A 25,514-nucleotide genomic window follows, 5' to 3' on the forward strand; every position below is an offset into this window, starting at 1 on the left:
CTAGTCAGTGGTAGAGTCCACATTTGAACTCAGGCAGAGTCCTTGCTCTCAACTGCTCTGCAAAGACCTGAAGGCATCTCATTCTAAGGACAGCATAACTTTAGCTGGTGCGTATATAAGTGAGCACAGTCAGGGTAGCTGAAGTGTGCTAAAATAGATGACTAAGTACATTTTGTAAAAACTGAAGATACAATTTATCCTTTCAAGTGTGTTTATATTTGAGATCCAAGTCCCCAAAGCGAGAGGAAGCCAGCACACAGAAATATCCATGAACAAATTTATATCTGTCCTGCTTAAACTTAGCACCTCTCGCTTCATCCTTTGTCAATCTCTACTGCAAACACAGGGAAACACAAAGCAAGATGATGGTAAAATGAAATCGCAAATCTTGTGAAAGATGCAAGGTTTTGAGAAATTAATGAAAGTCATGCTGGAAGACAGCCTGAGGCATGTGTGAATCCATTGACAAACAATAATCTGGTCTTCGAGATAGCTGAAGAAGAAATCATGAAAATGATGATGAGGGAATCAGTGCTTCAGAGGGAAGACTCACATGTCAAGGGATTAAGAGAAAAAAACTGAAAGTGAAAGTCGCTCAGTCGTGTCCGACTCTTGCAATCCCATGGACTATACAGTCCATGGAATTCTCCAGGCCGGAATACTGCAGTGGGTAGCCATTCCCTTCTCCAGGGGATCTTCCCAACCCAGGGATTAAACCTGGGTCTCCTGCATTGCAGGTGAATTCTTTACCAGCTGAGCCACCAGGGAAGGGAAAACTCATCAAATCCTCAAATACTTTTGCAAAAATGACTCTGTATGATTTGCTGCAAAAATAGAAGGTGAAATAAAGGATATCAAATGGTGCTATCATTTAAATTTGTTTAACAAATTATCCCCCTCCCTGCCTCTAATTGACACTTCATCAACTCATCTAATTAAAGAATCAACCCATAACCTAACCACAATTATAACATAACCTTTGTTAAACACTGTTAGAATACAACATAGAATAAGGTTATTTTTAAAAATTGTGTAGTTCACTTTTTCAAGATAAAATACTTAACTAAATACATTAAAAGTTCTATTTAAATGAACTGTTGGTCCACTTAAAGAATGCTTTTTTCTGGTTTCAGTCTTCTACAATTCCAGCTAACCTCTTTTATTCAAAACAGTATTACATATACAAATGACTTAAGAACTATCATTAAGGTTGTAACTTTAATCTTCCCTTAGTATTCATTTTCTTTTTCTCCCATAGTAACAGAATGTTTAGCCAAACGGCCACCCAGAATAAAGACTCTTTTGCCATCACGTGTGCTCATGTGACTTTGTTTCTCATCAGTGGGAGATAAGGAGAAACAGAAGGCAGTTGAGTCTCTGATCAATTTAAGAGCACCAAGGCAGTGGCACCCCACTCCAGTACTCTTGCCTGGAAAATCCCATGGGTGGAGGAGTCTGGTGGGCTGCAGTCCATGAGGTCTCAAAGAGTTGGACATGACTGAGCGACTTCACTTTCACTTTTCACTTTCATGCATTGGAGAAGGAAATAGCAACCCACTCCGGTGTTCTTGCCTGGAGAATCCCAGGACGGCAGAGCCTGGTGGACTGCTGTCTATGGGGTCGCACAGGGTCGGACATGACTGAAGCGACTTAGCAGCAGCAGCAGCAAACATATATACCTAAACATATAATAGAGAAGGAAAAGGCAACCCACTCCAGTACTCTTGCCTGGAAAATCCCATGGATGGAGAAGCCTGGTAGGCTACAGTCCATAGAGTCGCAAAGAGTCAGACACGACTGAGCGACTTCACTTTCACTAAACATATAAAACAAGTATTAATAGACCGCAAGGGAGAAATAGACAGCAATAGAATAATCGCGGGGACTTTTATACCCAACTTTCATCAATGGATAGATCATCCAGAGAGAAAATCCACAGGGAAACATAGGTCTAAAACGATACGTGGACCAGATAGACTTAGCACACACACACAGAATGGTCCACCCAAAAGCAACAGAATACACATTCTTTTCAAGTGAACGTGAAGCGTTCTCCAGGATAGATCATATGTTAGGCCACAAAACAAATCTTAATAAATTTATGAAAACGGAAACTTTATCAAGCACCTTTTTCGAATAGAATGGTATGAAACTAGAAATCAATTACAAGAAGAAAATTGGAAAATTCACAAATACATGGAGACTAAACAACATGCTAATAATACATGCTACTGAACAACAAATCAATTAAAGAAATCTAAAGAATTAGAAACAGTAACTTGAGACACATGAAAATACGACACACGGAAACATACAGGATGCAGCAAAATCAGTTCTAAGTGATTAATGCCTACATCGAGAAACAAGAAAACGTCTCAAATAAACAACCTAAACTTTACAATTCAAGGAACCAGAAAAAGAACAAAGTCAATAGAAGGAAAGAAACCATAGAGATTACGGCAAAAATAAATGAAATATAGAGACGAAAAAGACAATGGAAAAGATCGATGGAAGTACAAACCGGTTCTTTGAAAAGATAAACAAAATTGGTAAAACTTTTAGCTAGACTCACCAGGAAAAAAGAGAGAATTCAAATAAGTTAAATCAGATATAAAAAGGGAGACATTACAACTGACAAAAATACAAGGGCCCATAAAAGACTACTTTCAGCAATTATAGGCCAACAAGTTTGACCAGCTAGAGAACTGTAACTAGAAACATAGTTTCTACCTACACTGACTGACGAAGAAATAGAAAATCTGAGCAGACCAATTACTAGAAAGAAGGTTGAATCAATAATCAAACACTTCCCAAAAGTCCAGGAATAGACAGCTTTATAGGTGAATTCTACCAAAAATTCAAAGAACAGTCAATACCAGCCTTTCTAAAAGTCTTCCAAAAAAACAGAATAGGAAGGAATACTCCACGTTCATCTTAAAAGGCAAGCATTACCCTGATACCAAAATCAGCCAAGGACACCACAAGTAAAGAAAAGTACAGGCCCACATCTCTGATGAACATAGAATGCAAAAATCTCCAACAAAACATTAGCAAACTGAATTCAATAATACGTTAAAAGTGTTATATATCATGATCAGGTAGGATTTATTCCAGAAATGCAAGGGTAGTTCACCATCCCCCAATCAATCAATGTGCACACCACATTAAAAAATGAAAGATAAAAATCATCTCAGGAGATGCAGAAAAAGCACTGGACAAAATCCAACAACGATTTATGAGGAAAACTCTCCAAAAAGTGACTGTAGAGGAACATATATCAACATAATAAAACCCACAGCTTACATCATATTCAACAGCAAAAATCTGGTAACTTTTCCTCTAAGATCAGGAACAAGACAAGGGAACTCACTGCTACCACTTTTATTCAATATTGTATTGGAAATCCTAGTCAGTGCAATGAGGCAAAGAAAGAAAGAAAATCATCCCAGTCATAAAGAAGTGAAACTATTTGTAGACAACATGACATTACACATAGAAAACCCTAAAGACTCCACCAAAACTGTTAGAATTAATAAATTAATTCAGTAAAATTGCAGGATACAAAATCAATACACAAAAATCTGTTGAGTTTCTATACATTAATAAACTATCAGAAAGTTAAATTAATAAAACAATCCCATTTACAATTGCACAAAAAAGAATAAAATATCTGGGAATAAATTTAACCAAGGTGATGAAAGACTTCTGCCCTAAAAAGTAAGACTTCAGTTAAGGAAAGAGAAGACACAGATAAATGGAAAGGTATTCCATGCTCATGGGGTAGAAGAATTAATATTGTTAAAATGTTGATATTACGACTTCACTGGTGGCACAGTGGATAAGAAACCATCTGCCAATGCCGGAGACACGATTTGATCCCTGGTCCAAGAAGATTCCACATACTGCGGAGCAGCTAAACCCATGCACCACAATTACTGAGCCTGCGCTCTAGAGCCTACGAGTCACAACTACCAAGTCTGCATGCCAGAATTACTGAGCCCCACGTGCCCTAGAGCCCAGAGTCACAACTACTGAGCCCATGTGCCCAGAGCCTGTACTCTGCAACGAGAAGCTACTGCAATGGGAAGTCTGCATACTGAAATGAAGAGTAGCTCCCGTTTACTACAACTAGATAAAGCCTGTGCAAAAGCAATGCAGACCTGGTGCAGCCAAAAAAAGAAAAAGTCAATACTATCCAAAGCAATCTCCAGATTCAATGCAATCCCGATCAAATTTCCAATGGCAGTTTAAAAAATTATTATTTACAAATTTTATTTATCTTGTTTACTTATTCATTTTTGGTTATGCCATGTGGATGAAACCTGTGCCCCTGCAATGGAAGTATGGAGTCCTAAACACTAGACCATCCAATGGCATTTTTCACAGAGGCATAAAACATAATCTTAAAATTTATATGGAACCACAGAAGACCTCAAATAGTCAAAGCTATTTTGAGAAATAAGAACGCAGCTGGAGCATCATGTTCTTTGATTTCAAACCATATCACAAAGCAACAGTAACCAAAACAGCATGGTATTGGCATAAAAACAGACATAGATCAATGAAATAGATTAGAAAGTCCATAAATAAATCCATGCATATATGGTTGATTAATTTACGCCAAAGGAGCCTGGAATATATGATGGGGAAAGGATAGTCTCTTTAATAAATGGAACTGGGAAAACTGGATAGCCACATGTGAAAGAATTAAACTGAACTGCTATCTTTCACCATAAGCAAAGTTGACTCAACATGGATTAAAGACTTGGAACATATGATGTGAAATCATCATTTGATATGGGTCTTGGTGATGATTTTTTTTTTAATTTGACACCAAAGGCAATAAAAACAGAAGGAAATAAGTGGGACGACACCAAACACAGCAGAGGAACATTCTGCACAACAGAATGAAAAGACAATCGACCACATAAGAGAAAATATTTGCAGATCATTACATCTGATAAGGGGTTAATATCCAAAATACATAAAAACTCATGCAACTCAATAGAAAAAACTAAAACAACCCAATTAAAAAGGGGGCAACAGATCTGAACAGACCTTTTTTCCCAAGGAAGACATACAGATGGTCAACAGGTACATCTAAATCCACATCATTAATCATCAGAAAGACGTAAATCAAAACCACAATGAGATATCACCTCAATACGTTAGAATGTGCTGTCTGCCAAGTTGCTTCAGTTGTGTCCAACTCTCTGTAAGCCTGACTGTAGCCCGCCAGGCTCCTCTGTTCAGGAGGATTCTCCAGGCAAGAATACTGGAGTGGGTTGCCATGCCCTCCTCCAGGGAATCTTCCCTATCCAGGGATCAAACCTGCACCTCTTACGTCTCCTGCATTAGCAGGTGGGTTCTTTACCACCGGCGCCACCTGGGAAGCCTCACTGTTAGAACACCAGTTATCAAAAAGGCAAAGAATACTAAGTGTCGGAAAGGATTTGGAGGAAAGGGAACCCTTGTTCATTGTAGGAAGGTAAATTGGTATGGCCATTATGGAAAACAGTTTGGAAGCTCCTCAAAAATTAAAAATAAAACCACCACATGATCCAGCAATTCCATCTCTCGAGTATCTATTCAAACAAAACGAAAACACAAACTTGAAAGCTACCTGTATCCCATGTTCATTGCAACATTATTTACAGCAGCCAAGATATGGAAATAATCTAAGTGTCTTCAATGGATGTATGAATGAACAAAATGGAGATATCCGATCCTCTTTGTCACTCCCGCCCAAACAAGTCCCTTGTAGCTTGAGCACAATTTCCTGGGGTTACGACACCTGAGTCACAATATCTGATTTCACAACTGCCTTGGCTCCTTACTCTATGTGGGGAGTGTTTGTTTATTTTTCTAAATTAAAGCAAATTAAATCGAGTTTGGAGGATTTTGCAATGTTGCTGGAGGTAAGCGACTGTAATTGTGCCTTTGCCTCAGGCAACCATCCAGGGGGCAGGTGAGTCTCCAGAACCCACCAAAGTACCTCCTGCAAGATAAAGAGACAGGAAGTCTCACTTACTCTCCACCTAGGACGCAACACTGTGGGCACCCACTGGCAGAGGAGATGGAGTACCCTGGGCAGTGCAGATGGTCATGCATAGACGAACAGTGCGCGGCCGACTGCAGTGCAGCCGCAGTCCCCGCGCAGGGGCCTCTCCATCCTTCATGCCAATTTTAATCCCCTTGTCTCACCCCAGTGTTGTTCTGGAAGCTTGTTCCATGCTGATGGCCTTAAGTCAATGAAGTAGTCCTCAGCGGCTTAAATGACACAATTCACAGAGAACTCACGCTCCTGCCCGGGTCCTTCATGGCCTCTCTACTGTATTTCAAATTTTAAAGGGGTTCACTTAAAAAAAAAAAAACACCTCAAATTCTGTTGAAAAGGTCACTTTCAAGCCCCTCTATAAGCGAATAAATCTATTCTTCTAACGCATTTGGAAGACAAGGTGTAGTTTTTAAATTAAAGTTGTTGGGACCTCCCCCGCCCTGCAGCACAGGACCACAGCCGAAAAGGCAGCGATTCGAGGCAGAGCACTGGGTACCCCGTCGGTGGCTCCCAGTCTGCGCATGCGCCCACCCGCGGCAGCCTGGCTCACCTGTCCGGTAGCCCGTGCTGTTGAGATACACGGCAAAAGTGCGGCTCTCATGCTGTGCCTGCCAGGAGGGCGAGGAGCAGTTTTCATTGTTGGTGTAGGTGTTGTGGTTGTGAACGTACTTCCCGGTGAGGATGGAGGAGCGCGAGGGGCAGCACATGGGCGTGGTCACGAAGGCATTGATGAAGTGCGCCCCGCCCTGCTCCATGATGCGCCGCGTCTTGTTCATCACCTGCATGGAACCTGCAACCAGAGAGGAGGTGAGACGCGGGCCGGCAGATCTCCAGCGAGTGCGCCCCACTTGGGCACCGAACAATTAGAGACGGGCACTGAGAGGCCCTGAGCAGGGCGGCACCCACACCCCTAGGAGGGGAGTGCATTTTGGAAATCTCCAGGGGCAGATTGGGGGGCAGTCTTGGCATTTGTGGGCAGCCCCCCATAATACTTCCCTGGTGGCTCAGATGGTAAAGCGTCTGCCTACAATGTGGGAGACCCGGGTTCGATCCCTGGGTCAGGAAGATCCCCTGGAGAAGGAAATGGCAACCCACTCTGGAACTCTTGCCTGGAGAATTCCATGGATAGAGGAGCCTGGTAGGCTACAATCCATGGGGACACAAAGAGTGGGATACGACTGAGCAACTTCACTTTCACTTTTTTTTCACTTTCAGATCGCAGTGCAATGAGGAAGTACTCTGCCAGTCCCCAGTTCCACTGGCATTCACAGGGGCAGGTAGGTAAAAACCTGTTCATAAGTTATCTGAGCCTAGTAAAGAACTTTGTCTTGCATATAAGCAGAACATCTTTTTTTTTTGCAGGGTATTAATATACACTTTTTTTTTTTTTTGGAAAGCAACCACTGTGTAAACAGAGAGAAGATTATACCTTGTTTCATTTGGAACTTTCCCAAGAACTGTTCCCTCTTAATGAAATCTGATCATCCCAACCTGGCAACCCCCGCCCGCCTTCTCTCTAAATACATCTCGTCTCTGCTGAAACGCTCTGTGTCAGTCATGACCCGTGGTGGCTGCCTTTGTCCACCTTGTCCTTCCGGCTTGGAACCCACTCCCCACCTCCCTGCACATCTTACCCATCATTGCAGCCACCCCTCCCTGGGATCTCTGTGGCTTCTGACTCCCTTGAGCTCTTATGACACATGTGGTACTAGAACTTCACAATAAACCACTAGGAATGGTGATCTCATTCACACCTGTTTTTGTTTCTCAATGAAGCTGTGAGCGGAGTAAGGTGCAGGAAGGAAAGGAGTTTGTGTGGAAACCCTACTGTGCGCCAGCACCTGCATGGTGTCTGCTCTACCGAGGGCTCCAGGCGTGCAAAGACTGCGCCTTGCTCAGTGCAAAATCCTCAGTGACCCACAGTGTGTAACACACAGTGGGCACTCAATACACGTGTGAAGAAGAATGGATGTGTAATTGCATACCCTGGCCGGTACCCAGACACATAGGCGGTTTCATGGAAATCCTTTTTCTCTTCCACGGCTATCCTCAGTTTTTTTCTTTTCCTTGTAGTACTTAAGGTCTATAGTGGGTTTAATGATGCCTCCCCAAAATATATATATGTTCCTGTCCTATGTCCAGGCTCCTGTGAATGGGACCTAATTTAGACAAAGGGTCTCTGCAGAGGTACTAAAACATATTGAGCTGAGATTGGTTAGGATGTGGGACCTAAATCCAAGGATAAGAGACAGAAGGAAGAAGGCACACAGACACGGAGGGGAAGGCCAAGTGAAGATGGAGGAGAGATCGGAAGGAGGCACGTGTATCCCTCCAGGGAACTTCTCGGGCCTCCAGGAGCTAGGTGAGCAGGAAGGATTCACCCCTGGAGCCTCTGGAGGGATCACAGCCATGCCAACACTGTGATTGCAGACTTCTGTCTCCACAGCGGTGAGGCAGTAAATTTCTGTTGTTTTAAGCCACCCAGTTTGTGCAGTTTGTTAGGACACCAGCAGGAAGCCAATCCAGGGTCTACCTGGTGTCTGAAGGTCTTACTGGGGAGCCACAACCCCCAGAGACCTGAGGACAGCACGTCAGACCCAACTCAGCACTCTGTCCCCAAAGAGGGAAAAGGAGATTTACATGGCTCCTCTACCCGTTTTTCTGCCAAACAGGTAAGGAGACAGCTCGAGCTTTCCCAGGGAAAACACAGATCATGTCTATTCACTGCTTCAAACCATCCGGCAGCTTCCCTTCACACTCAGAAGAAAACACCAGTTCTTTACTGGGGGTCTAAGACCCTTCTAGATCAGCCTTCCCTGCCAACCCACCTCCAAATTTCTTTGACCTCATCTATTCTTCTATATATTCTTGCCACCTCTTCTTCTGTGTATCCTTGCCACTGACTTCCAAAAGTAGGAAGTTGAGAGATACCCGGAGTAACAGGCAAATTTGGCCTTGGAGTACAGAATGAAGCAGGGCAAAGGCTAACAGAGTTTTGCAAAGAGAACTCACTGGTGATAGCAATCACCCTCTTCCAACAACACAAGAGAAGACTCTACACATGGACATCACCAGGTGGTCAATACCGAAATCAGATTGATTATATTCTTTGCAGCCAGAGATGGAGAAGCTCTATACAGTCAGCAAAAATAAGACCAGGAGCTGACTGTGGCTCAGACCATGAACTCCTTATTGCCAAATTCAGACTTAAATTGAAGAAAGTAGGGAAAACCACTAGATCATTAAGGTATGACCTAAATCAAATCCCTTATGATTATACAGTGGAAGTGAGAAATAGATTCAAGGGATTAGATCTGATAGAGGGTGCCCGAAGAACTATGAACAAAGGTTCATGACACTGTACAGGAGGCAGTGATCAAGACTAGCCCCAAGAAAAAGAAATGCAAAAACTCTAAATGGTTGTCTGAGGAGGTCTTACAAATAGCTGAGAAAAGAAGAGAAGCTAAAGGCAAAGGAGAAAAGATATACCCATGTGAATGCAGAGTTCCAAAGAATAGCAAGGAGAGATAAGAAAGCCTTCCTCAGTGATCAACGTAAAGAAATAGAGGAAAACAATAGAATGGGAAAGACGAGAGATCTCTTTAAGAAAATTAGATACCAAGGGAACATTTCATGCAAAGATGGGCACAATAATGGACAGACATGGTATGGACCAAACAGAAGCAGAAGATATTAAGAAGAGGTGGCAAGAATACACAGAAGAACTATACAAAAAGATCTCAATGACCCAGATAACTACAATGGTGTGATCACTCAACTAGAGCCAGACATCCTGGAATGAGAAGTCAAATGGGCCTTAGGAAGCATCACTACGAACAAAGCTAGTAGAGGTGATGGAATTCCAGTTGAGCTATTTCACATCCTAAAAGATGATGCTGTGAAAGTGTTGTACTCAATATGCCAGCAAATTTTGAAAACTCAGTAGTGGCCACAGGACTGGAAAAGGTCAGTTTTCATTCCAATGCCAGAGAAAGGCAATGCCAAAGAATGCTCAAACTACCGCACAATTGCACTCATCTCATACGGTAGCAAAGTAATGCTCAAAATTCTTCAAATCAGGCTTCAATAGTATGTGAACCGTGAACTTCCAGATGTTTAAGCTGGATTCAGAAAAGGCAGAGGAACCAGAGATCAAATTGCCATCATCCACTGGATCATCGAAAAAGCAAGAGAGTTCCAGAAAAACATCTATTTCTGCTTTATTGACTATGCCAAAGTCTTTGACTGTGTGGATCATAATAAACTGTAGAAAATTCTTCAAGAGATGGGAATACCAGACCACCTGAACTGCCTCCGGAGAAATCTGTATGCAGGTCAAGAAGCAACAGTTAGAACTAGACATAGAACAACAGACTGGTTCCAGCTTGGGAAAGGAGTCCATCAAGGCCGTATATTGTCACCCTGCTTATTTAACTTATATGCAGAGCACATCATGAGAAACGCTTAATATCAATAACCTCAGATATGCAGATGACACTACCCTTATGGCAGAAAGTGAAGAAGAACTAAAGAGCTTCTTGATGAAAGTGAAAGAGGAGAGTTAAAAAGTTGGCTTAAAACTCAACATTCAGAAAATGAAGATCATGGCATCTGGTCTCATCACTTCATGGAAAACAGATGGAGAAACAATGGAAACAGTGACAGACTTTATTTTCTTGGACTCTAAAAATCACTGCAGATGGTGACTGCAGCCATGAAATTAAAAGACGCTTGCTCCTTGGAGCAAGCTATGACCAACCTAGACAGCATATTAAAAAGCAGAGACGTTACTTTGCCAACAAAGGTCCGTCTAGTCAAAGCTATGGTTTTTCCAGTAGTCATGTATGGATGTGAGTTGAACTATAAAGAAAGCTGAGCACCGAAGACCTGAAGCTTTTGAACTGTGGTGTTGGAGAAGACTCTTGGACTGCAAGGAAATCCAACCAGTCCATCCTAAAGGAAATCAGCCCTGAATGTTCATTGGAAGGACTGATGCTGAAACTGAAACTCCAATACTTTGGCCACCTGATGTGAAGAACTGACTCATTGGAAAAGACCCTGATGCTGGGAAAGATTGAAGGCAGGAGGAGAAGGGGACCACAGAGGATGAGATAGTTGGATGGCATCATTGACTCAATGGATATGATGAGTTTGAGTAAGCTCCAGGAGTTGGTGATGGACAGGGAGGCCTGGCATGCTGCAGTCCATGGGGTCGCAAAGAGTCGGACACAACTGAGCGACTGAACTGAACTGAACTTCCCTGTCCCTTGCTCACTTGGCTACATGAGCTTCCTCTTTGTTTCTCAGGGACTCCAAGCTCATCCCTGCCCCAGGATCTTTGCACTTGCTTTCTCCTTTCTGCTGGGGAATGCCTCTCTGAGACTTTGCTGGCCTGTCCGATTATTCAGATCTCAATGGTCACCTCCTCAACAAGTCCTGGCCGAGTACCCCATCTGGAGGAGCTCCCTGCTTACTTGCTATCACACCCATGTAGGTTTCTGCTGAGCATTTCCCTCCTTCTGAAATGGCCTCCTTTACAAGTGCCCTTATTTGTAATCAGCCTTTTCTTTTGGACTGAGAGTTCTGAGTGATCCAGGGTGCTGTCCACCCCCTGCCCCCAGGAATATGTAATTGATGCCCTGTAATATCTCACTGAACAACTGAAGGGGACAGAGCAGAGCCTGCCCTCTTGAGCCCAGAGCTGAAGCAGTTTTATAAGAGACGCCCGCCTGGAACCAGGTATGTTTCCTGAGCCTCTTGGCTAAGGTCACCCCTGTGGGCAAAGAACTGGCTTGTGTCTGACCAGGAATCATCAGGCCCTGGAGCTATGTGAGCATCTGTTGCCAAGGTCACATGTCCTCCTGAGAAGTCCCAACAGGTCCCATCTGTAACTGGTGGCAATTAGAGGGTTTCTACCAGGTGTGATAGCATCACTGACTCAGTGGACACGAATCTGAGCAAACTCCGGGAGACAGTAAAGGACAGGGGAGGCTGCTGTGCTGCAGTGCGTGGGATCGCAGAGTCAGACGCGACTGGGCAACTGGGCGACTGACACCAGGTCTGAAGTTGCCCTCTGGAGGGGATGGAGGTGGTGGGCTTTCGGAAGCTCCCCTCCACCAGCTGGTGCAAACTTGCTGGAACCTGCAGAGGGAGCAGGCCTTGGGATCAGGGTCTGGCAAGAGCCCTGGGCCTCACCAGCCTTGGGGTGCATCCTTCTAGCTTCCTCCAGGTTATTCATCAAACCTCCCATATCTGAGAGGCCGTCCTTGGCCCCACACTGAAACTGCTGCCCCTCCTTCCAGCACCCCCCACGGCCCCTGCCTGCCTCACCTGGCCCCCCAACACTTACTGCCCTCAGACAGTTCACTGATTTGCATGCTGCCCATTGCTCCACACCGGGACAGCTCCAAGGGAGCAGGGATCTAGGCTTATTCTCTTTACTGTTGTCTTCCCAAGCCCAGAACAATGCCTGGCACAAAGTGACAACAAACGTCTGCTAAATTAACACAAAAATGTATCTCACTTTTTGTGTTTCCATATAACTCAGGAGCCCAAGTGGGTCTATGTTCACGATATGTGTGTATGTGTTGTGTGTAGTGAATTAAAAAAAAAATCTGACTTCAAATGGCAGCTCCCCAGCACCTTCTAGAGTCTGACACCAGCTCTGCGCCGTCACATTACTTGCTGGTCCCTGAAGGCCCTGGTTTGGCAGCTCCTAATATAACCTAATTGTTGAGACAGCTCTAACTCAGCCCTGGGGTAGAGGGCGGTGCTGCACGTCCGTAACAATCACGATTAACGAGGTGACTGTCGTCACGGACTCTGCTTTACGCACTGTGCTGGGCACACGGCTTGCCTGTGCTACTTAATCCTCCCTGCAAACCACTTAACAGAAGAGGGAGCCGGGAGCAGGGAGTTAGGTGCCTGCTGAGCACTGCAGAGCCGGGGAAGTGGGGTGGGATGACTTGAGCCCAGAGTGTTTGATGGTGGAGGTGGGGGTTTCGTGTCACATCCAGGAAGCATCCTGTGGACACCACGCAGGGGTGCTGATAACCCAGGAGGGACACGGAAGTCCCTTCATGCTTGCTAACTCTCAGCTTCAGTGAGGCTCAGAATCATCCCCGGGACTGTCGTTTGGGTCCCCACATCACTTCAGCTGACGCACCAGCTGCGACCGTGGTTCGGGGTCGGTGACGTCACCAAGTGCCAGGGACCCCAGTGTGGGAAACTGATTCCCATTCACTCCTTTTGATCAACTCCAGGAGAAAGTCTTGGGTGGGTGCAGGGATGTGGTCACGTCCTTAACACTCACACGCGTCCTATTTCAAAGGGAAGAGATGAGGCCCCCCCCTTGGAGCTCTGGGTAGGCAGCCGTATTAGCTTAAACTTGATTGCATGGTTTAACTTTCCTTCTACTTAGGGCAAGTGATGCTAGCTTCTCATTTAGGGTAGTAGAATCCTGTTCTAAAAAAATAATTACAGCTGTTTCAAAAAACAGCAATACAAGTGGCCCACGGACACAGTGAAAATTGTGGAAGGGTGAGGGAATGGCTGGCATGTGGCACAACCCACAATTGTCTGCCCAGTGACGGTATTGCCAAGAGACACCTTGGGTGTCCCCTGAGGTCCTCTCCTCTCCCCTCGTCTGTTGTTCCACTACTAAGTCATGTCTGGCTCTTTGCGACCCCATGGACTCCTGCACACCAGGCTCCTCTGTCCTCCGTTATCTTCCAGAGTTCTCAAACTCACGTCCATTGAGTCAGTGATGCCATCCAACCATCTCATCCTCTGTTGCCCCTTCTCCTCCTGTCTTCAGTTTTCCCCAGTACTGGGGCCTTTTCCAATGAGTCCGCTTTTTGCATCAGGTGGCCAAAGCATTGGAGCTCCAGCAACAGTCCTTCCAATGACTATTCAGGACTGATTTCCTTTAGGATGGACTGGCTGGATCTCCTTGCAGTCCAAGGGACTCTCAAGAGTCTTCTCCAACACCTTCTTCACAGCTCAAAAGCATCAATTCTTCAGCACTCAGCTTTCTTTATGGACCAACTCTCCCATCCTTCAGTTACTCAGGCAATAATCATGGCTTCTCTCTGGTCCCATCTTTCTGTTTCCACACCCAGCCCATCCGCAGAGCCTGCTGCTCTTTCTTAAAGGACACCCACACTCAAGAGTCTTGTCGTCTCCTCCCTGAGCAGGCGGTCATCCTCTTTCCTCTGAATTAGGTCCACTGCTTCCTACCTGGACTCTCGCCGTTTATTTCCAGAGGAGTAGCTGCAGTGGCTCTTCCCAGCATCATCCATGGCTCCCACTCACCCAGAGAACAAAGCCTGAGGTCGAGCGCAGCCCCTGTGGGCCAGGCTCCCCATTTCTCCCTGCCCTCTGTGGTCCTTGCCTCTCCTTACGCTTGCCAACTTGCTCCTGCCCCAGAGCCTTTGCCCAGGCTGTTCTTCCTGCTGGGGATGCCTTTCCCCAGCAATCCCAGGGCCTGGGTTCTCACCCCTCCTTGTTTTCACTCAAAAGTTCTCTTCTTGCGGGGAGGGGTGATGTACAGGTAGGGATTAAGAGGTACAGACTATTAGGTATAAGATAAACTGCAAGGATATATTGCACAGCACTGGGAATATAGCCAATATTTTATAATGAGTATAAATGGAGCATGACCTTTAAAAATTGTGACTCACTATACACTATGCCTGTAACTTATAATATTGTACAGCAACTACACTTCAATTAAAAGAAATAGTTCTCTTTTTTCGTGAGGTCTGCCCTGCTGACCACATCCACAATTTTGCTCCTTTGTCGCCAATATCTCACATCCTCTTTTTACGTTTTACATTTTCAACTCCGCGTGTGTTGATCTAACATACTATATCTCAGGTTGGTCAAAAAATTTGCTCGGGTTTTCCCACAGCATCGGCTGGCAAACCTGAATGAAGTTTTGGGTCAACTCAACACTCTGGCACATTTACATCTTCATCTTGCTGGTCACCCTCTCTGCAGCCCTGATGTCAGTGTCACGAGAGCTGGGACCACTGACTACGCCCCACGGCCCTGAGGTCTAGAACAGTGCCCGGCACATAGTAGGTGTTCAATAAATATTTCTCGAAGGCATGAGTCTAGGGCAGTCCAGGCAGAATCAAGCCTTTGCCTGCTCTTCCCAGACCGAGAGGCAAAGAAGGAGGCGCCTGGTAACGAGGACTTGGCCTTGCTCGGGCTCTAGAGACTGCAGAAAGGACAAAGCTGGCCACCCACCGACCTCTCAGAGCCCCCTGGAGAGCAGGGGTCTGCCACCCGGTGAGTAATTCACCTGCAGTCAGCAGCCCTGGATGCTGCATTGGCAAAAGGCAAACAGCCTGTGGAGCTGTTTCTTATTTGTAAGGGGCTCCAAACCAGGGTTTCCACGCGCCCCTCAAGTCACACGAGTGATGGTCTGCTCTTTCCAACAGTTCCCTGCATATGTCTGCTCGGGGCGCCTGCGCCGGCCCAAATAATCCGGCTGCAGGGAAGCCGTGTCAATCTGCTATTAGAGCACAATCTAACGATGCCCTAAATGACAGCTGCATCTGGGCGTAAGCAGTGCGACATGCTAAACCTCCCCTCGGGGACAGTAACCTGCTTGATGAGAATGGTCACAGTGACGGGGCCCGATAAATCCACATCTGGAACGGGAAAGCATATGATCTAATCTCCTTGCCCGGCACAGCCCTCATGCAGATGGACAGCTCTGAGGGGGAGGGAAGGGGCTGGAAGACCAGGCCACACTGAAATAAAAAGGCCAGCCAACCAAAACTCCTGTCATCTAACACACGCCTGGGGACACGCAGACGAAAACACAGCCGGTTTCTTTCCGTGATCACACCTTCCTCCCTTGCCAGGGTGAGGTCACTCTGACACCTTTCTCGGTGACTCCGGTAGACTGCGGAGGCCCCCTCCCCACCCTGATGACTTAAATTTTGGTGCCCAAACCACGCACCTGCCAGAAGCATGGTGTATCCCCCACACCCTCATCTGCCCACTCCCTTTCTGTTTTTTTTTTTTTTTTTTCAGGGGGCTTGGGGGGCTCTCAGTCTACCACCTGGGCTATTATTTATTTGATTTGTTATTTTTCTTTAATGTGGTTTTAAAAATTTTGTTTTCAACCCAAGTGACAATGTAAAATTCTGGATTTGATGTGCTTAGATTTTTTTTTTGGAAGCATATCAAAAGAGGTTTGTAAGTGGTAAAAATCAATGTTTGTCAGCCTGTCACATAAGATGATTTTGTGCATGACCTGTGTCATACATAGAAAGGCATGTGGGGAAACGCTGATTTAATGTGCACTTCTAGAGGTCTGGGTCAGGGCAACCACCATCTCTGGGGACTCAGCAGGTGCTGGGGGCTCTCAAGATTCAAAACATGACCCAATTTTGGCCGTTCCTGGGACTTTGGTGGTTCACGTCTACTTTCTGTCCTAGAAATCTATGTCAGTTGAGAGGAGACATACCCTACATGCCCCCTCCCTAAGACAAAATTCCGGAGCCCCCAACTTGGGTGGCATAACAGAGGAGGCATCGGTTTTGATGGATAACTAAGACATATGCTTTCTGATCTTTGTTTTCTTGAGAGGTAAACACAGTATGTGATGTCAGACTCTCCTTGGGAAGGTTGTGGGAGGTGGGACATGGTTAGCCAACCTAGGGTCCTGACTTAAATCAATGTTTAACCATTGCTATTTCTTACCTAGACTATTGTAGAATTTTAATTGAGATAAATATATGCAAAGCCTTTAGTTCAATGCTTGGCATACAGAAAAGATTCAAAACATGTTAGCTTTTAAAAATGTAAATTACAGATGCTCCCAACTATATATAGTGTAGCACAGCGTTCACAAATCGAGCGCCTCTGGTGGGCTGCAGTCCATGGGGTCGCTGAGAGGACACGACTGAGCGACTTCACTTTCACTTTTCACTTTCCTGCATTGGAGAAGGAAATGGCAACCCACTCCAGTGTTCTTGCCTGGAGAATCCCAGGGACGGCGGAGCCTGGTGGGCTGCCGTTCATGGGGTCGCACAGAGTCGGACATGACTGAAGCGACTTAGCAGCAGCAGCAGCAGGACAGGCTCTGACTGCATGTGTTGGATTTAGGTCTGCTCGGAAGTGGTTAAAAATCTGAATTAATTGCTAACTTTTAAGTTTTATCCGGGAGATTTCACATCAATCCGGATTTTAGGCTTAGCATGAAAATACACAGATCTGGCCTTGATGGGCACACAGGTAGGTGGATCTGAATAGCCAAGGCTGGTTTTAGAAGGGCCCCCCTCCAGTCTGCATGGCCCCCATCAGGTCCACTCCCCTCACCCGCAGTACTGGCCTGGCCCTGCTGCACTGGGTTTGCCCCTCTCCAGGGGATCTTCCTGACCCAGGGATCGAACTTGGGTCTCCCGCATCACAGGTGGATTCTTTACCATCTGACCCTCAAGGGAAGCCCTTGCATCCCTTAGCTGGTTCTATTCCAGCTGAACTGATCAGCTAAGTAAACTCGCAAAGCAACACCGTGGCCTGGAGACCCACAGAAAACAGGCTTTAAGGGAGCATAGAGGGGTGGTGGGTTTGGGTAAAAGCTGGAACAGAGCCTTGCCCTGGACAGGCAGTGGGGCTTGAGCTCAGGCCACAGGTGGGGAAGCACGTGCGTCCTGTAGCAGCCTCCGCCGCTGGTGGCCACCTGCCAGGCTGGAATTTAAGCGACAGCCCTCGACTGGCCCTCAGCTGGCCCTTGAGTGTCCCTGGATCACCACACTGTCACTGGCTCAGATTGTGAGCTGCCAGCTCGTGGCAACACCTGCTGAACGGCCACATCAGGCTGGGCCCCATAAGAGCGATGGCCCCAGAAGCGCTCTGTCCCCAGCAGCGGGGTGAGGGGAAGGCCTGGGAAACAGACAGCAGCAATCAGAGGCCACCTCCGGCCCAGGGACTCCACTGCCTCCTTAGCAGTTACATTCGACCCCCTCCTTCTGTTGGAGCGTTCTCACTGCTGTCAGTTGGCAACAACTGCTGTGCCTGCAACTCAATCCAGAAAAATCCACTGGATTCCTGGGACCCGTTTCTCAGACGAGGTTTCCTCATGGTGGTGGCAGAGGAGGATCAATTCCTGACCCTTGGAGATTGCTAAATAAAATTAAATATTATTCTTGATTTCAGTGATAAAAATCCAAGGCTTAACAGTGGTTCTTAACCCCAAAATCAGTTAAAGCAGATGTTGAAGAGGCAGTATTGGAATTTCATTAATGAACACTAGACTGAAGAAAATGAGAAATATCATGCAGTATTTTTTTTTTTCCTGCAAACCAGAGCCAGCAGAAGCTTCTGGGAAAAAATTCCAACTCAGGCTTTCTCAATGGAGGGGAGGTGCCCTGGGGCAGGGCGGGTCATGGGTATAACAATGGTGCTCAGCAATGACTGGCAATTTCCGCTCAGAGGAGCTCCACCCAGAAACGTCCCTCTTGCTAATAATTTTCCAACTTGCTACCCCTGCCAGAGGCCATTGCCTCAATGACACAGCCTCTCCAAGGTGTTCTCCGCATTTTTCAGGGTTGGCTAGAGAGTCAGTCACCCAGCCACCGTCCTGGTGGGTGATGTTGGCGAAGCAGCTGACGTCTGTTTCAAGTCTGAAAACCCATCCCTCCTCCCCCAGTCTCCCATCTCGGTAAACGGCACCACCATCTGCCCAAGAGCTCAGCCAAAAACCTCAGTCATCCTTGATTCTCCTTCCCTCCCCTCCCACTTGTGCTCCATCACCAAGGCGTGCTGACCTTCAAAACAAAACCTGCTCGTTTACCCCCTTCCCTTCAGCAGCACCCCCAATCACCTCCCACCGGGACAACTGGTCTATCAGATTCTGTTCCTGTCCCCCACTTCTTCTCCACCGGCAGCCAGAGCCACTGAAAGCATGAATCATGTGTGCTTGACCTGCTCAGAACATTTCAGTTACTTTCCATTGGCCTGAGAATAAAATCCAGACCTTCCTTGTCTCTTCTCTGCCCTCACCCCTATCCTTCTCTCCTCTCCCTCCCCAGGTCCAGCTGCCCTCCTCCAAGTGCTCAGCAGTTCCTCCTGGTCTGGGATGTTTCTCCCCCAGGCCTCCAGTGAACATCTCCTTCTCAGGGTGCCCATCACTTAACCACACCCACTGCTGGAATTGCTGCCCCTTCCTGGGACCCCCGCTCCTGATCTCTGGTATGGCTGAGACCCCAGGTTGCCCGCCAACATCTGTTTCCCCTTCTTTCTTATTAACAGACCCTGATTTTAATCTTCAACACACCCCGCTAGGAAACTGCATTTCCTAGACTCTCTTGCAGCGGAAGCAGTTCTCCCTTTAACCTTCTGGATCCACCTTCTGCTTAGTTCTCCAGCCCAGGGATCTGACCTGGATGGGCTGTACTGACTAGTGGCTTCATATTCTGGCTTTGGCTGAGTTTGGATGATGGGGGACCCTGGCAGGAGATCAGCAAAAGGAAGCGCTAAGATTAGGGTCTGGATTCCTCCATCTCACTCCCTTGGTGTCAACAGAGGGTAACAACTCCCACTGAGTGGCCCTATGACTCGAGGTTTCCAGGAACCTTTTGCTGCCCTCACCCCCTTGTTCTTGGAGTAGAGACGACCCAACTGTTACTAACTAGCCTCGAGTGCTACCCTATCATTAGTGATTTCTCCACACTTGCTCACACCTTAGCAAAAAGTTAAACCCTCCTTGAAAAATCTAGGTTTGAATGTGTCCTGTATTTCTTGCTGAGATCATGTGACTAATTAAATAAGTTCTGTGTTGTAGGTGATGTCTGGGACGAGTAAAGGGAGCTGACTTGACTTAAAGGTCCATTCTCTTCCTTTCTGCCTCTTCCTCCTTGCTCTCTGGAATATGGCTGTGATGGCTGGAGATCCAGCAGCCGTTCTGAGTCATGAAGGTGACCTTAAAGATGGAAGCCACACCATAAGAATAGTAGGGTACAAAAGTAGAGAAGGAGCCTGGGCCCCTTATAATCTTGAAGGCAGCACGCTGGCCCTGAACGGCCAACTTCCAGACATTTTTATGTGATTAAGAAGCAAAATTCTGTCTTGTTTAAGCCACTGTTATTTTATATTTTCTTTCACACGCAGCCAAACCTAATCCTGATACACTTAGCTTCCAAAATTTAAGTGATCTCCTAAATGGTGCTGAATTTAAAAAAGATCTTGCAGGAATGTGCTTGGCAAGTTGAACAGCAGGGTGGGTCCAACTAAGTCTCTCTTCCTCCTCAATGACCTGCATCCACATGTTTTTCTAACACCAGTGAGCGGTGGCAGGAATGTCAGGAGCTGGTATCTCGGAGAGGCTGAGTTGGAAGTTACCACCGATCTGGCGTCCGGAATCTGGGCACACTATCCTAGGCTTCCAGCCATTTGGCTCCTGCAGAGCACCCAAGCCTGCAATTTAGAATTGATTTCTGAATATCAGTCTGCAGCAAGGGTGTGGTTTCCTTGTGTTCACAGATGGAAAGAGGCAAACAAGTGCCTGGCCAGAGGCCCTCCAGAGCAGCTTTCTCAAGTCAAGCTCTCCCACAAGACAGCCCTCCAGGCTGCAGGCTTGCCATTTGCAGGATCACCGGCCCATCTGAGCATCTGGAGAGGGTCTCCGACCCAGGAAAGCACGAACCAGCACATGATCTGCATGTAATTCCCACCCCCACCCCCCATTCCTGGCCCATCCAGGCCGGGGCCTCCCCACTTGAACTTCTGACTCTAAAGGTTGACAGCCTTGGACTCTAGAACTGAGCTCTAGATAGCTTTCCCCATCTCTGTAAATAGACAATCCACTCCCCCCCCCACCCAACCCCCACCAGAGGTTCAGGCCAAAACCTTGGAGTTATGCTGGACTCCTCTCCCACTCCACATCAGATCACTAGCACATCTTGTCAGCGCCATCCTCCAACTCTAGGTGGCATCTGGCCACTTTGCCTACTCTGGTCTGAGCTGCCAGGATCTCGTGCTTGGACCACTGCAGTAGACTTCTGATGGGGTCCATCTCCTGCCTGGACTATTGCAGCAGGCCCCTCACTGCTCTGACTGCACCCCTTCAGTCTATTCTCCATAAAGTAGCCAAAAGGTTAAAATTAACACAGAAGTCACATGATGTCAGTGTCCTTCCCTAGTGTCCCTGTCACTTAGAAAGTCACAGCCCTCCCCCCGGTGCAAAGACCCTGCCTAAGCCGCTCTCCCACCACCATCCGTAGCCTCTCAGACCTCACCTCTCCCTGGCTCTTTTGCTCATGCTGGTCTCCCACTGTGGCCATCAGCTGCTCTGTGAGCCTGCCTGGACTGCTTCTGCCTCAGGGCCTTTGCACCCACTGCTCTCTGCCTGGAACGCTCTTCCTGGGGGAATCCCCTTGACTCATATTCCCTAACCTTCTTTATCCAGATACCCCCTTCTCAGTGATGCTGCTCAACATAAAAACCACAACTTTCCCTTTCCCCTCCCCTCCTTGCTGACTTCCCCTCCCCTTTTTACTATCTCATATATAATTGGGTTGGCCAAAAAGTTCATTTGGGTTTTTCCATATGGTGTTCTTAAAAACCCAAATGACTTTTCTTTTTTCCAATCCAATACATATTTTACACATCTTTTAAATGAACTCTTAGCCTAGAATGTAAGCTCCCTGAGAGAAGAGGTTCTGCCTATTTCGTTGGCTGCTGGATTTGCTTGGCACACTCCAGGTGCTCAATACACATCTCATGAATGGATGAGTCTGGTCCGCCCTTTGGGTACCTGGCTTGAGAGAGAGCCCTACGAGGGAGCTGTGGGCATCTTCTGGATTTGACAGCACTCCAGCCATTCCGCCCGATTCTGGCGCCAGCTCTTGACATTGTTTTTTAGGGCATCACCCCTACCTTCCTCTCCCAGTCTTCATGGCTCATGTGAGGGCTGGCCCCATCCCTGGGGCTCCAGGATATTAAGCCCTCACCAAGAAAGTTAGATTCATAGATCATCTTCCTCCAGATGAGTAAACAGAAGCACAGAGAAGTCAAGTAACTTCCTCAAGACCACACAGTCAGCAGCAGAATGAGAGTCTGAACCTGGCTGTTTCATTAGAGAGTTCTTATCTTTACGTCTCTATTGGAGTATTTTCATTGAAAGATATTCTGAGAGACAAAGGCTTCTTCTGAACGGTGAACATCTGATCTGCAGTTCTTGTAGTCATGAGTGCCACACCCGAAACCAGCAAACTGACGAGGTCTCTGAAGGCACTTGCTCCTACCTGGTGTGGATCCCCAAGAAAATGGGCAGAGAAGCATCAATGCCTGATATTTGCAGCCCGACTGTTTCCATAACCCTCAGACCCAAGAGTTACTGCCAGGTGCTGTCCATATAAGCAAGGCCCCAACATTCAAAACCTGTGATCAGACTCCAGAAAATTTTTCTCTTTTCCAGTCACCATCCTGCTGATTAGGTCAAGGAGAAAGTCTCAGGGAGGGGCTACTTCCTCTTGAACTCCTCTCTCAAAACTGCCCATCACCTTTTATAACAAAGCCATCCTGGCCTCAGCCCCATGGGAGGCAGCATCTTGCCGAAATATAAAAACACTGCTGTTCTTATTAGACTTGGTTTTGCAGTGACCTTTTCCTGCAGGCAGTGAATACTAGTTTTTCATGTACAGTCATAATTAAAGCTTCCTTTTCAAATAATACTTAAGCTTCAAAGAGTAAGTCCAGTTCAAGTAATAGAACAGACGGCTCTGGGATATTGCAAATATTCTCTTGCTCCAGGCAAGGACCGTGTCCAACTCATCTTGGTGTCTCAGAGCCTGTCCCGGCCCTGGAGGCTCACCAAGGGTTTGTCTGGATTGAATTAAACCAGAAACCCAGGCGGATTCCACCGGTTTCAAAGCCTATTTGAAGGACACCATGCAAATGAGACCTTGGCTTCCGTATGTTTCTCCCTGTTCTACTCTCCTGGTGAAGATGGCAGCCAAGACTGTACCGATCTCCAAGAGTCATCCAAACACAGGGACTGTCCCCCAAAATATATGGATAGTGGAGACCACTTTCTGACCAATATGTCCTAGAACCTGGCCCCCTGGCAATGGACACTTCCTAGTGACCACTCAGGGAGGCACGTCAAATGCATGTAGGGAAAAAGGAAAGAAAAAAATCAAGATCCAGCACCCCCCTTGCAATCAGTTCAGAGGCAGGAAGAGCCCCTCTTCTGTGCTGTGTCCCATACCAGATCTCTCATCCAGGACCCTAATTAGGATGGACGGCTCTTCTCCGCCCCGGGACTGGAAGAAAGCCTGGAATTATCTTAGTCGAGAAGGCTCCAGCCCCGAGAACTGTCAGAACTGCCGCCTGGATGAGCAGAAAATAGCAGATGATAAATTTTTTAGGACCACCCTCCGCGTGCCAGTTGTTGCTGACTGTGAGATAATGTGCTGGCCTTTTGGGGAGCATGCATTATTGATCTGGGTCTGTCTGGTGGTTTATAAAAAGCACACCCTCCCCCCACCACCACCTTGCCATCATCCCTCACCCCCTGAAAGCAGCACAGCCTCCTCCGAATGCTGCTGGAGGGACTGGCTCCTTCATGGAAGGGAAGACCGATCTGGGCAAGTGGGTGCTAAGGGAGGAAATTGACAGATGTCACTGAGCACGAGGGCTCCAAACCCACTGCATCCACTTCCTGGAATTTATCTTTCAGAAATCCTCGCTCGCCGATGCAAAGATACATGTATAAAAATGTTCTTGAGGACGTCGCTGGCAGTCCAGTGGTTAAGAATCCGGCTTCCTGTGCAGGGGACATGGGTTCGATCCCTGGTCAGCGAACTAAGATCCCACATGCTGGGGGGGCAACGAAGCCTGTGTGCCGCAACTACGAGCCTGTGTGCTCTAGAGCCCACACGCCCCAACTAGAGAGAAGCCTGTGGGGAACCACAAAAGTCCCGCATGCCACGCCTAAGACCTGACACAGCAAATAAATAAGCGAATATTAAAAAAACATTTTCCTTTGACAACAGTATTGGTAACAGTGAAAGCTACTGACAAACACACCCCCAATCTAGAAACCACTCAATAGCCATCCCAAAGATGGGTTAAGTAGAGTTGTGGTTAAGACCATAGGCCCTGGGTTCAAATCTTATTTGGCCACATCCTAGCTGTGTGGCCTAGTGACTTAGTTTCTCTAGGCTTCAGTCTCTGCATTCAAAGGAACAGGAGCGATCTAGGCATTTTAAGTTCGCCCTGGTTTTCTGCGCTTTCCTCTCTCCACATCCTCATCACGCCCGAAGTGCCTTTCCTTATATCTGCATGTGCTTTGTTTGAGAGTCACAGGTGCAAACCTACAATCGGATTCTGACATGAGACTTAGATCACGCAGCTGCAGCAAAAATTCAGTGCTCCTAAGAGTGGATGTTCAATCATTAGCCTTGGTTCAGGTCAAAAATCTAGGATCCCCTTTTATCCTCAGCCCCCCTCCCATCCACCCATGCACGTCTTCCGGATTCACCGTTCCTGCCCTGGTCCCAGCTCCCATCCTCACCTGCTCCGGTATGGTCCTGTCCTTCTACCAGCACCTAATTTCAACTAACAGCCAGAGGGATCCTACTGGAACCTAAGTCAGGTCACAGCCCTCCCTTGTGTCTATTCCACTACAAATAAACCTCAAAATCATCACCGTGACGACAAGGTCCCACACAACCTGGCCTCATCTCTCGCCACTTACACCCCAGCTCTCACCATTCTAGCTCACAGGCCTTCTTTCTGTTCTGACCCACCAAGCTCATTTCTGTCTTTGCCTTTCCTGTTCTCTCCAGCTGGAGGGATCCTCCCCCAGCCCCTCTCCTCCCAGCACAGTGCACTTAATCAATATCTATTGAATGCATGAATAAGCGTCCGGGGAGTCTTGAATTCTCAAGCATAACTCTGATGAAGACAGCTTGAGGGACCCCACGAGGCATGACCAAGGTGCGATGAGGTCAGGTGCTGCCTGTGAGTGCTCCTTGCAGAATTCTGCCAGAAACAAAACTCACGGCCCCGTGGCCACATTCTATAGGCTCCCCACGGTTATCAAATTTGGCTCATGCTAAATGCTGCTGGGGAGCTGTTCAGTCACTAAGTCGTCTCCAACTCTTTGAGACCAAGTGGACTACAGCATGCCAGGCTCCTCTGTCCTCCACTATCTCCCTGAGTTTGCTCAGATTCATGTCTATTGGGTCAGTGATGCTATCTAACCATCTCATCCTCTGCTGCCCCCTTCTCCTTTTGCCTTCCATCTTTCCCAACATCAGGGTCTTTTCCAGTGAGTCAGCTCTTTGCATCAGGTGGCCAAAGTAGCGGAGCTTCAGCATCAGTCCTTCCAATGAATATTCAGGGTTAATTTCCTTTAGGATTGATTGGTTTGAGAAACAGGTATCCTATGCGTCAAACTGTCAATAAAAGCCTTAGGCTATGATTGCTT

At 46.9% G+C, this 25,514-nt stretch overlaps 1 protein-coding gene across 11 annotated transcripts in view; it reads right to left on the bottom strand.

Annotated features, from left to right (window-relative positions):
* The window catches only part of SULF2 (sulfatase 2), a 125,842-nt gene that overhangs the window by 69,273 nt on the left and 31,055 nt on the right, over window positions 1-25,514 (bottom strand). For all 11 annotated transcript variants that reach the window (XM_005214758.5, XM_005214757.5, XM_005214756.5 and 8 more), the window contains exon 3: window positions 6,609-6,848. In XM_005214758.5, coding sequence (XP_005214815.1) covers window positions 6,609-6,848 — 240 coding nt within the window. The remainder of the gene's footprint in view (window positions 1-6,608; window positions 6,849-25,514) is intronic.

This window comes from Bos taurus, chromosome 13 (genome assembly GCF_002263795.3).
Source record: "Bos taurus isolate L1 Dominette 01449 registration number 42190680 breed Hereford chromosome 13, ARS-UCD2.0, whole genome shotgun sequence".
In the NCBI taxonomy this organism is placed as follows: domain Eukaryota; kingdom Metazoa; phylum Chordata; class Mammalia; order Artiodactyla; family Bovidae; genus Bos; species Bos taurus.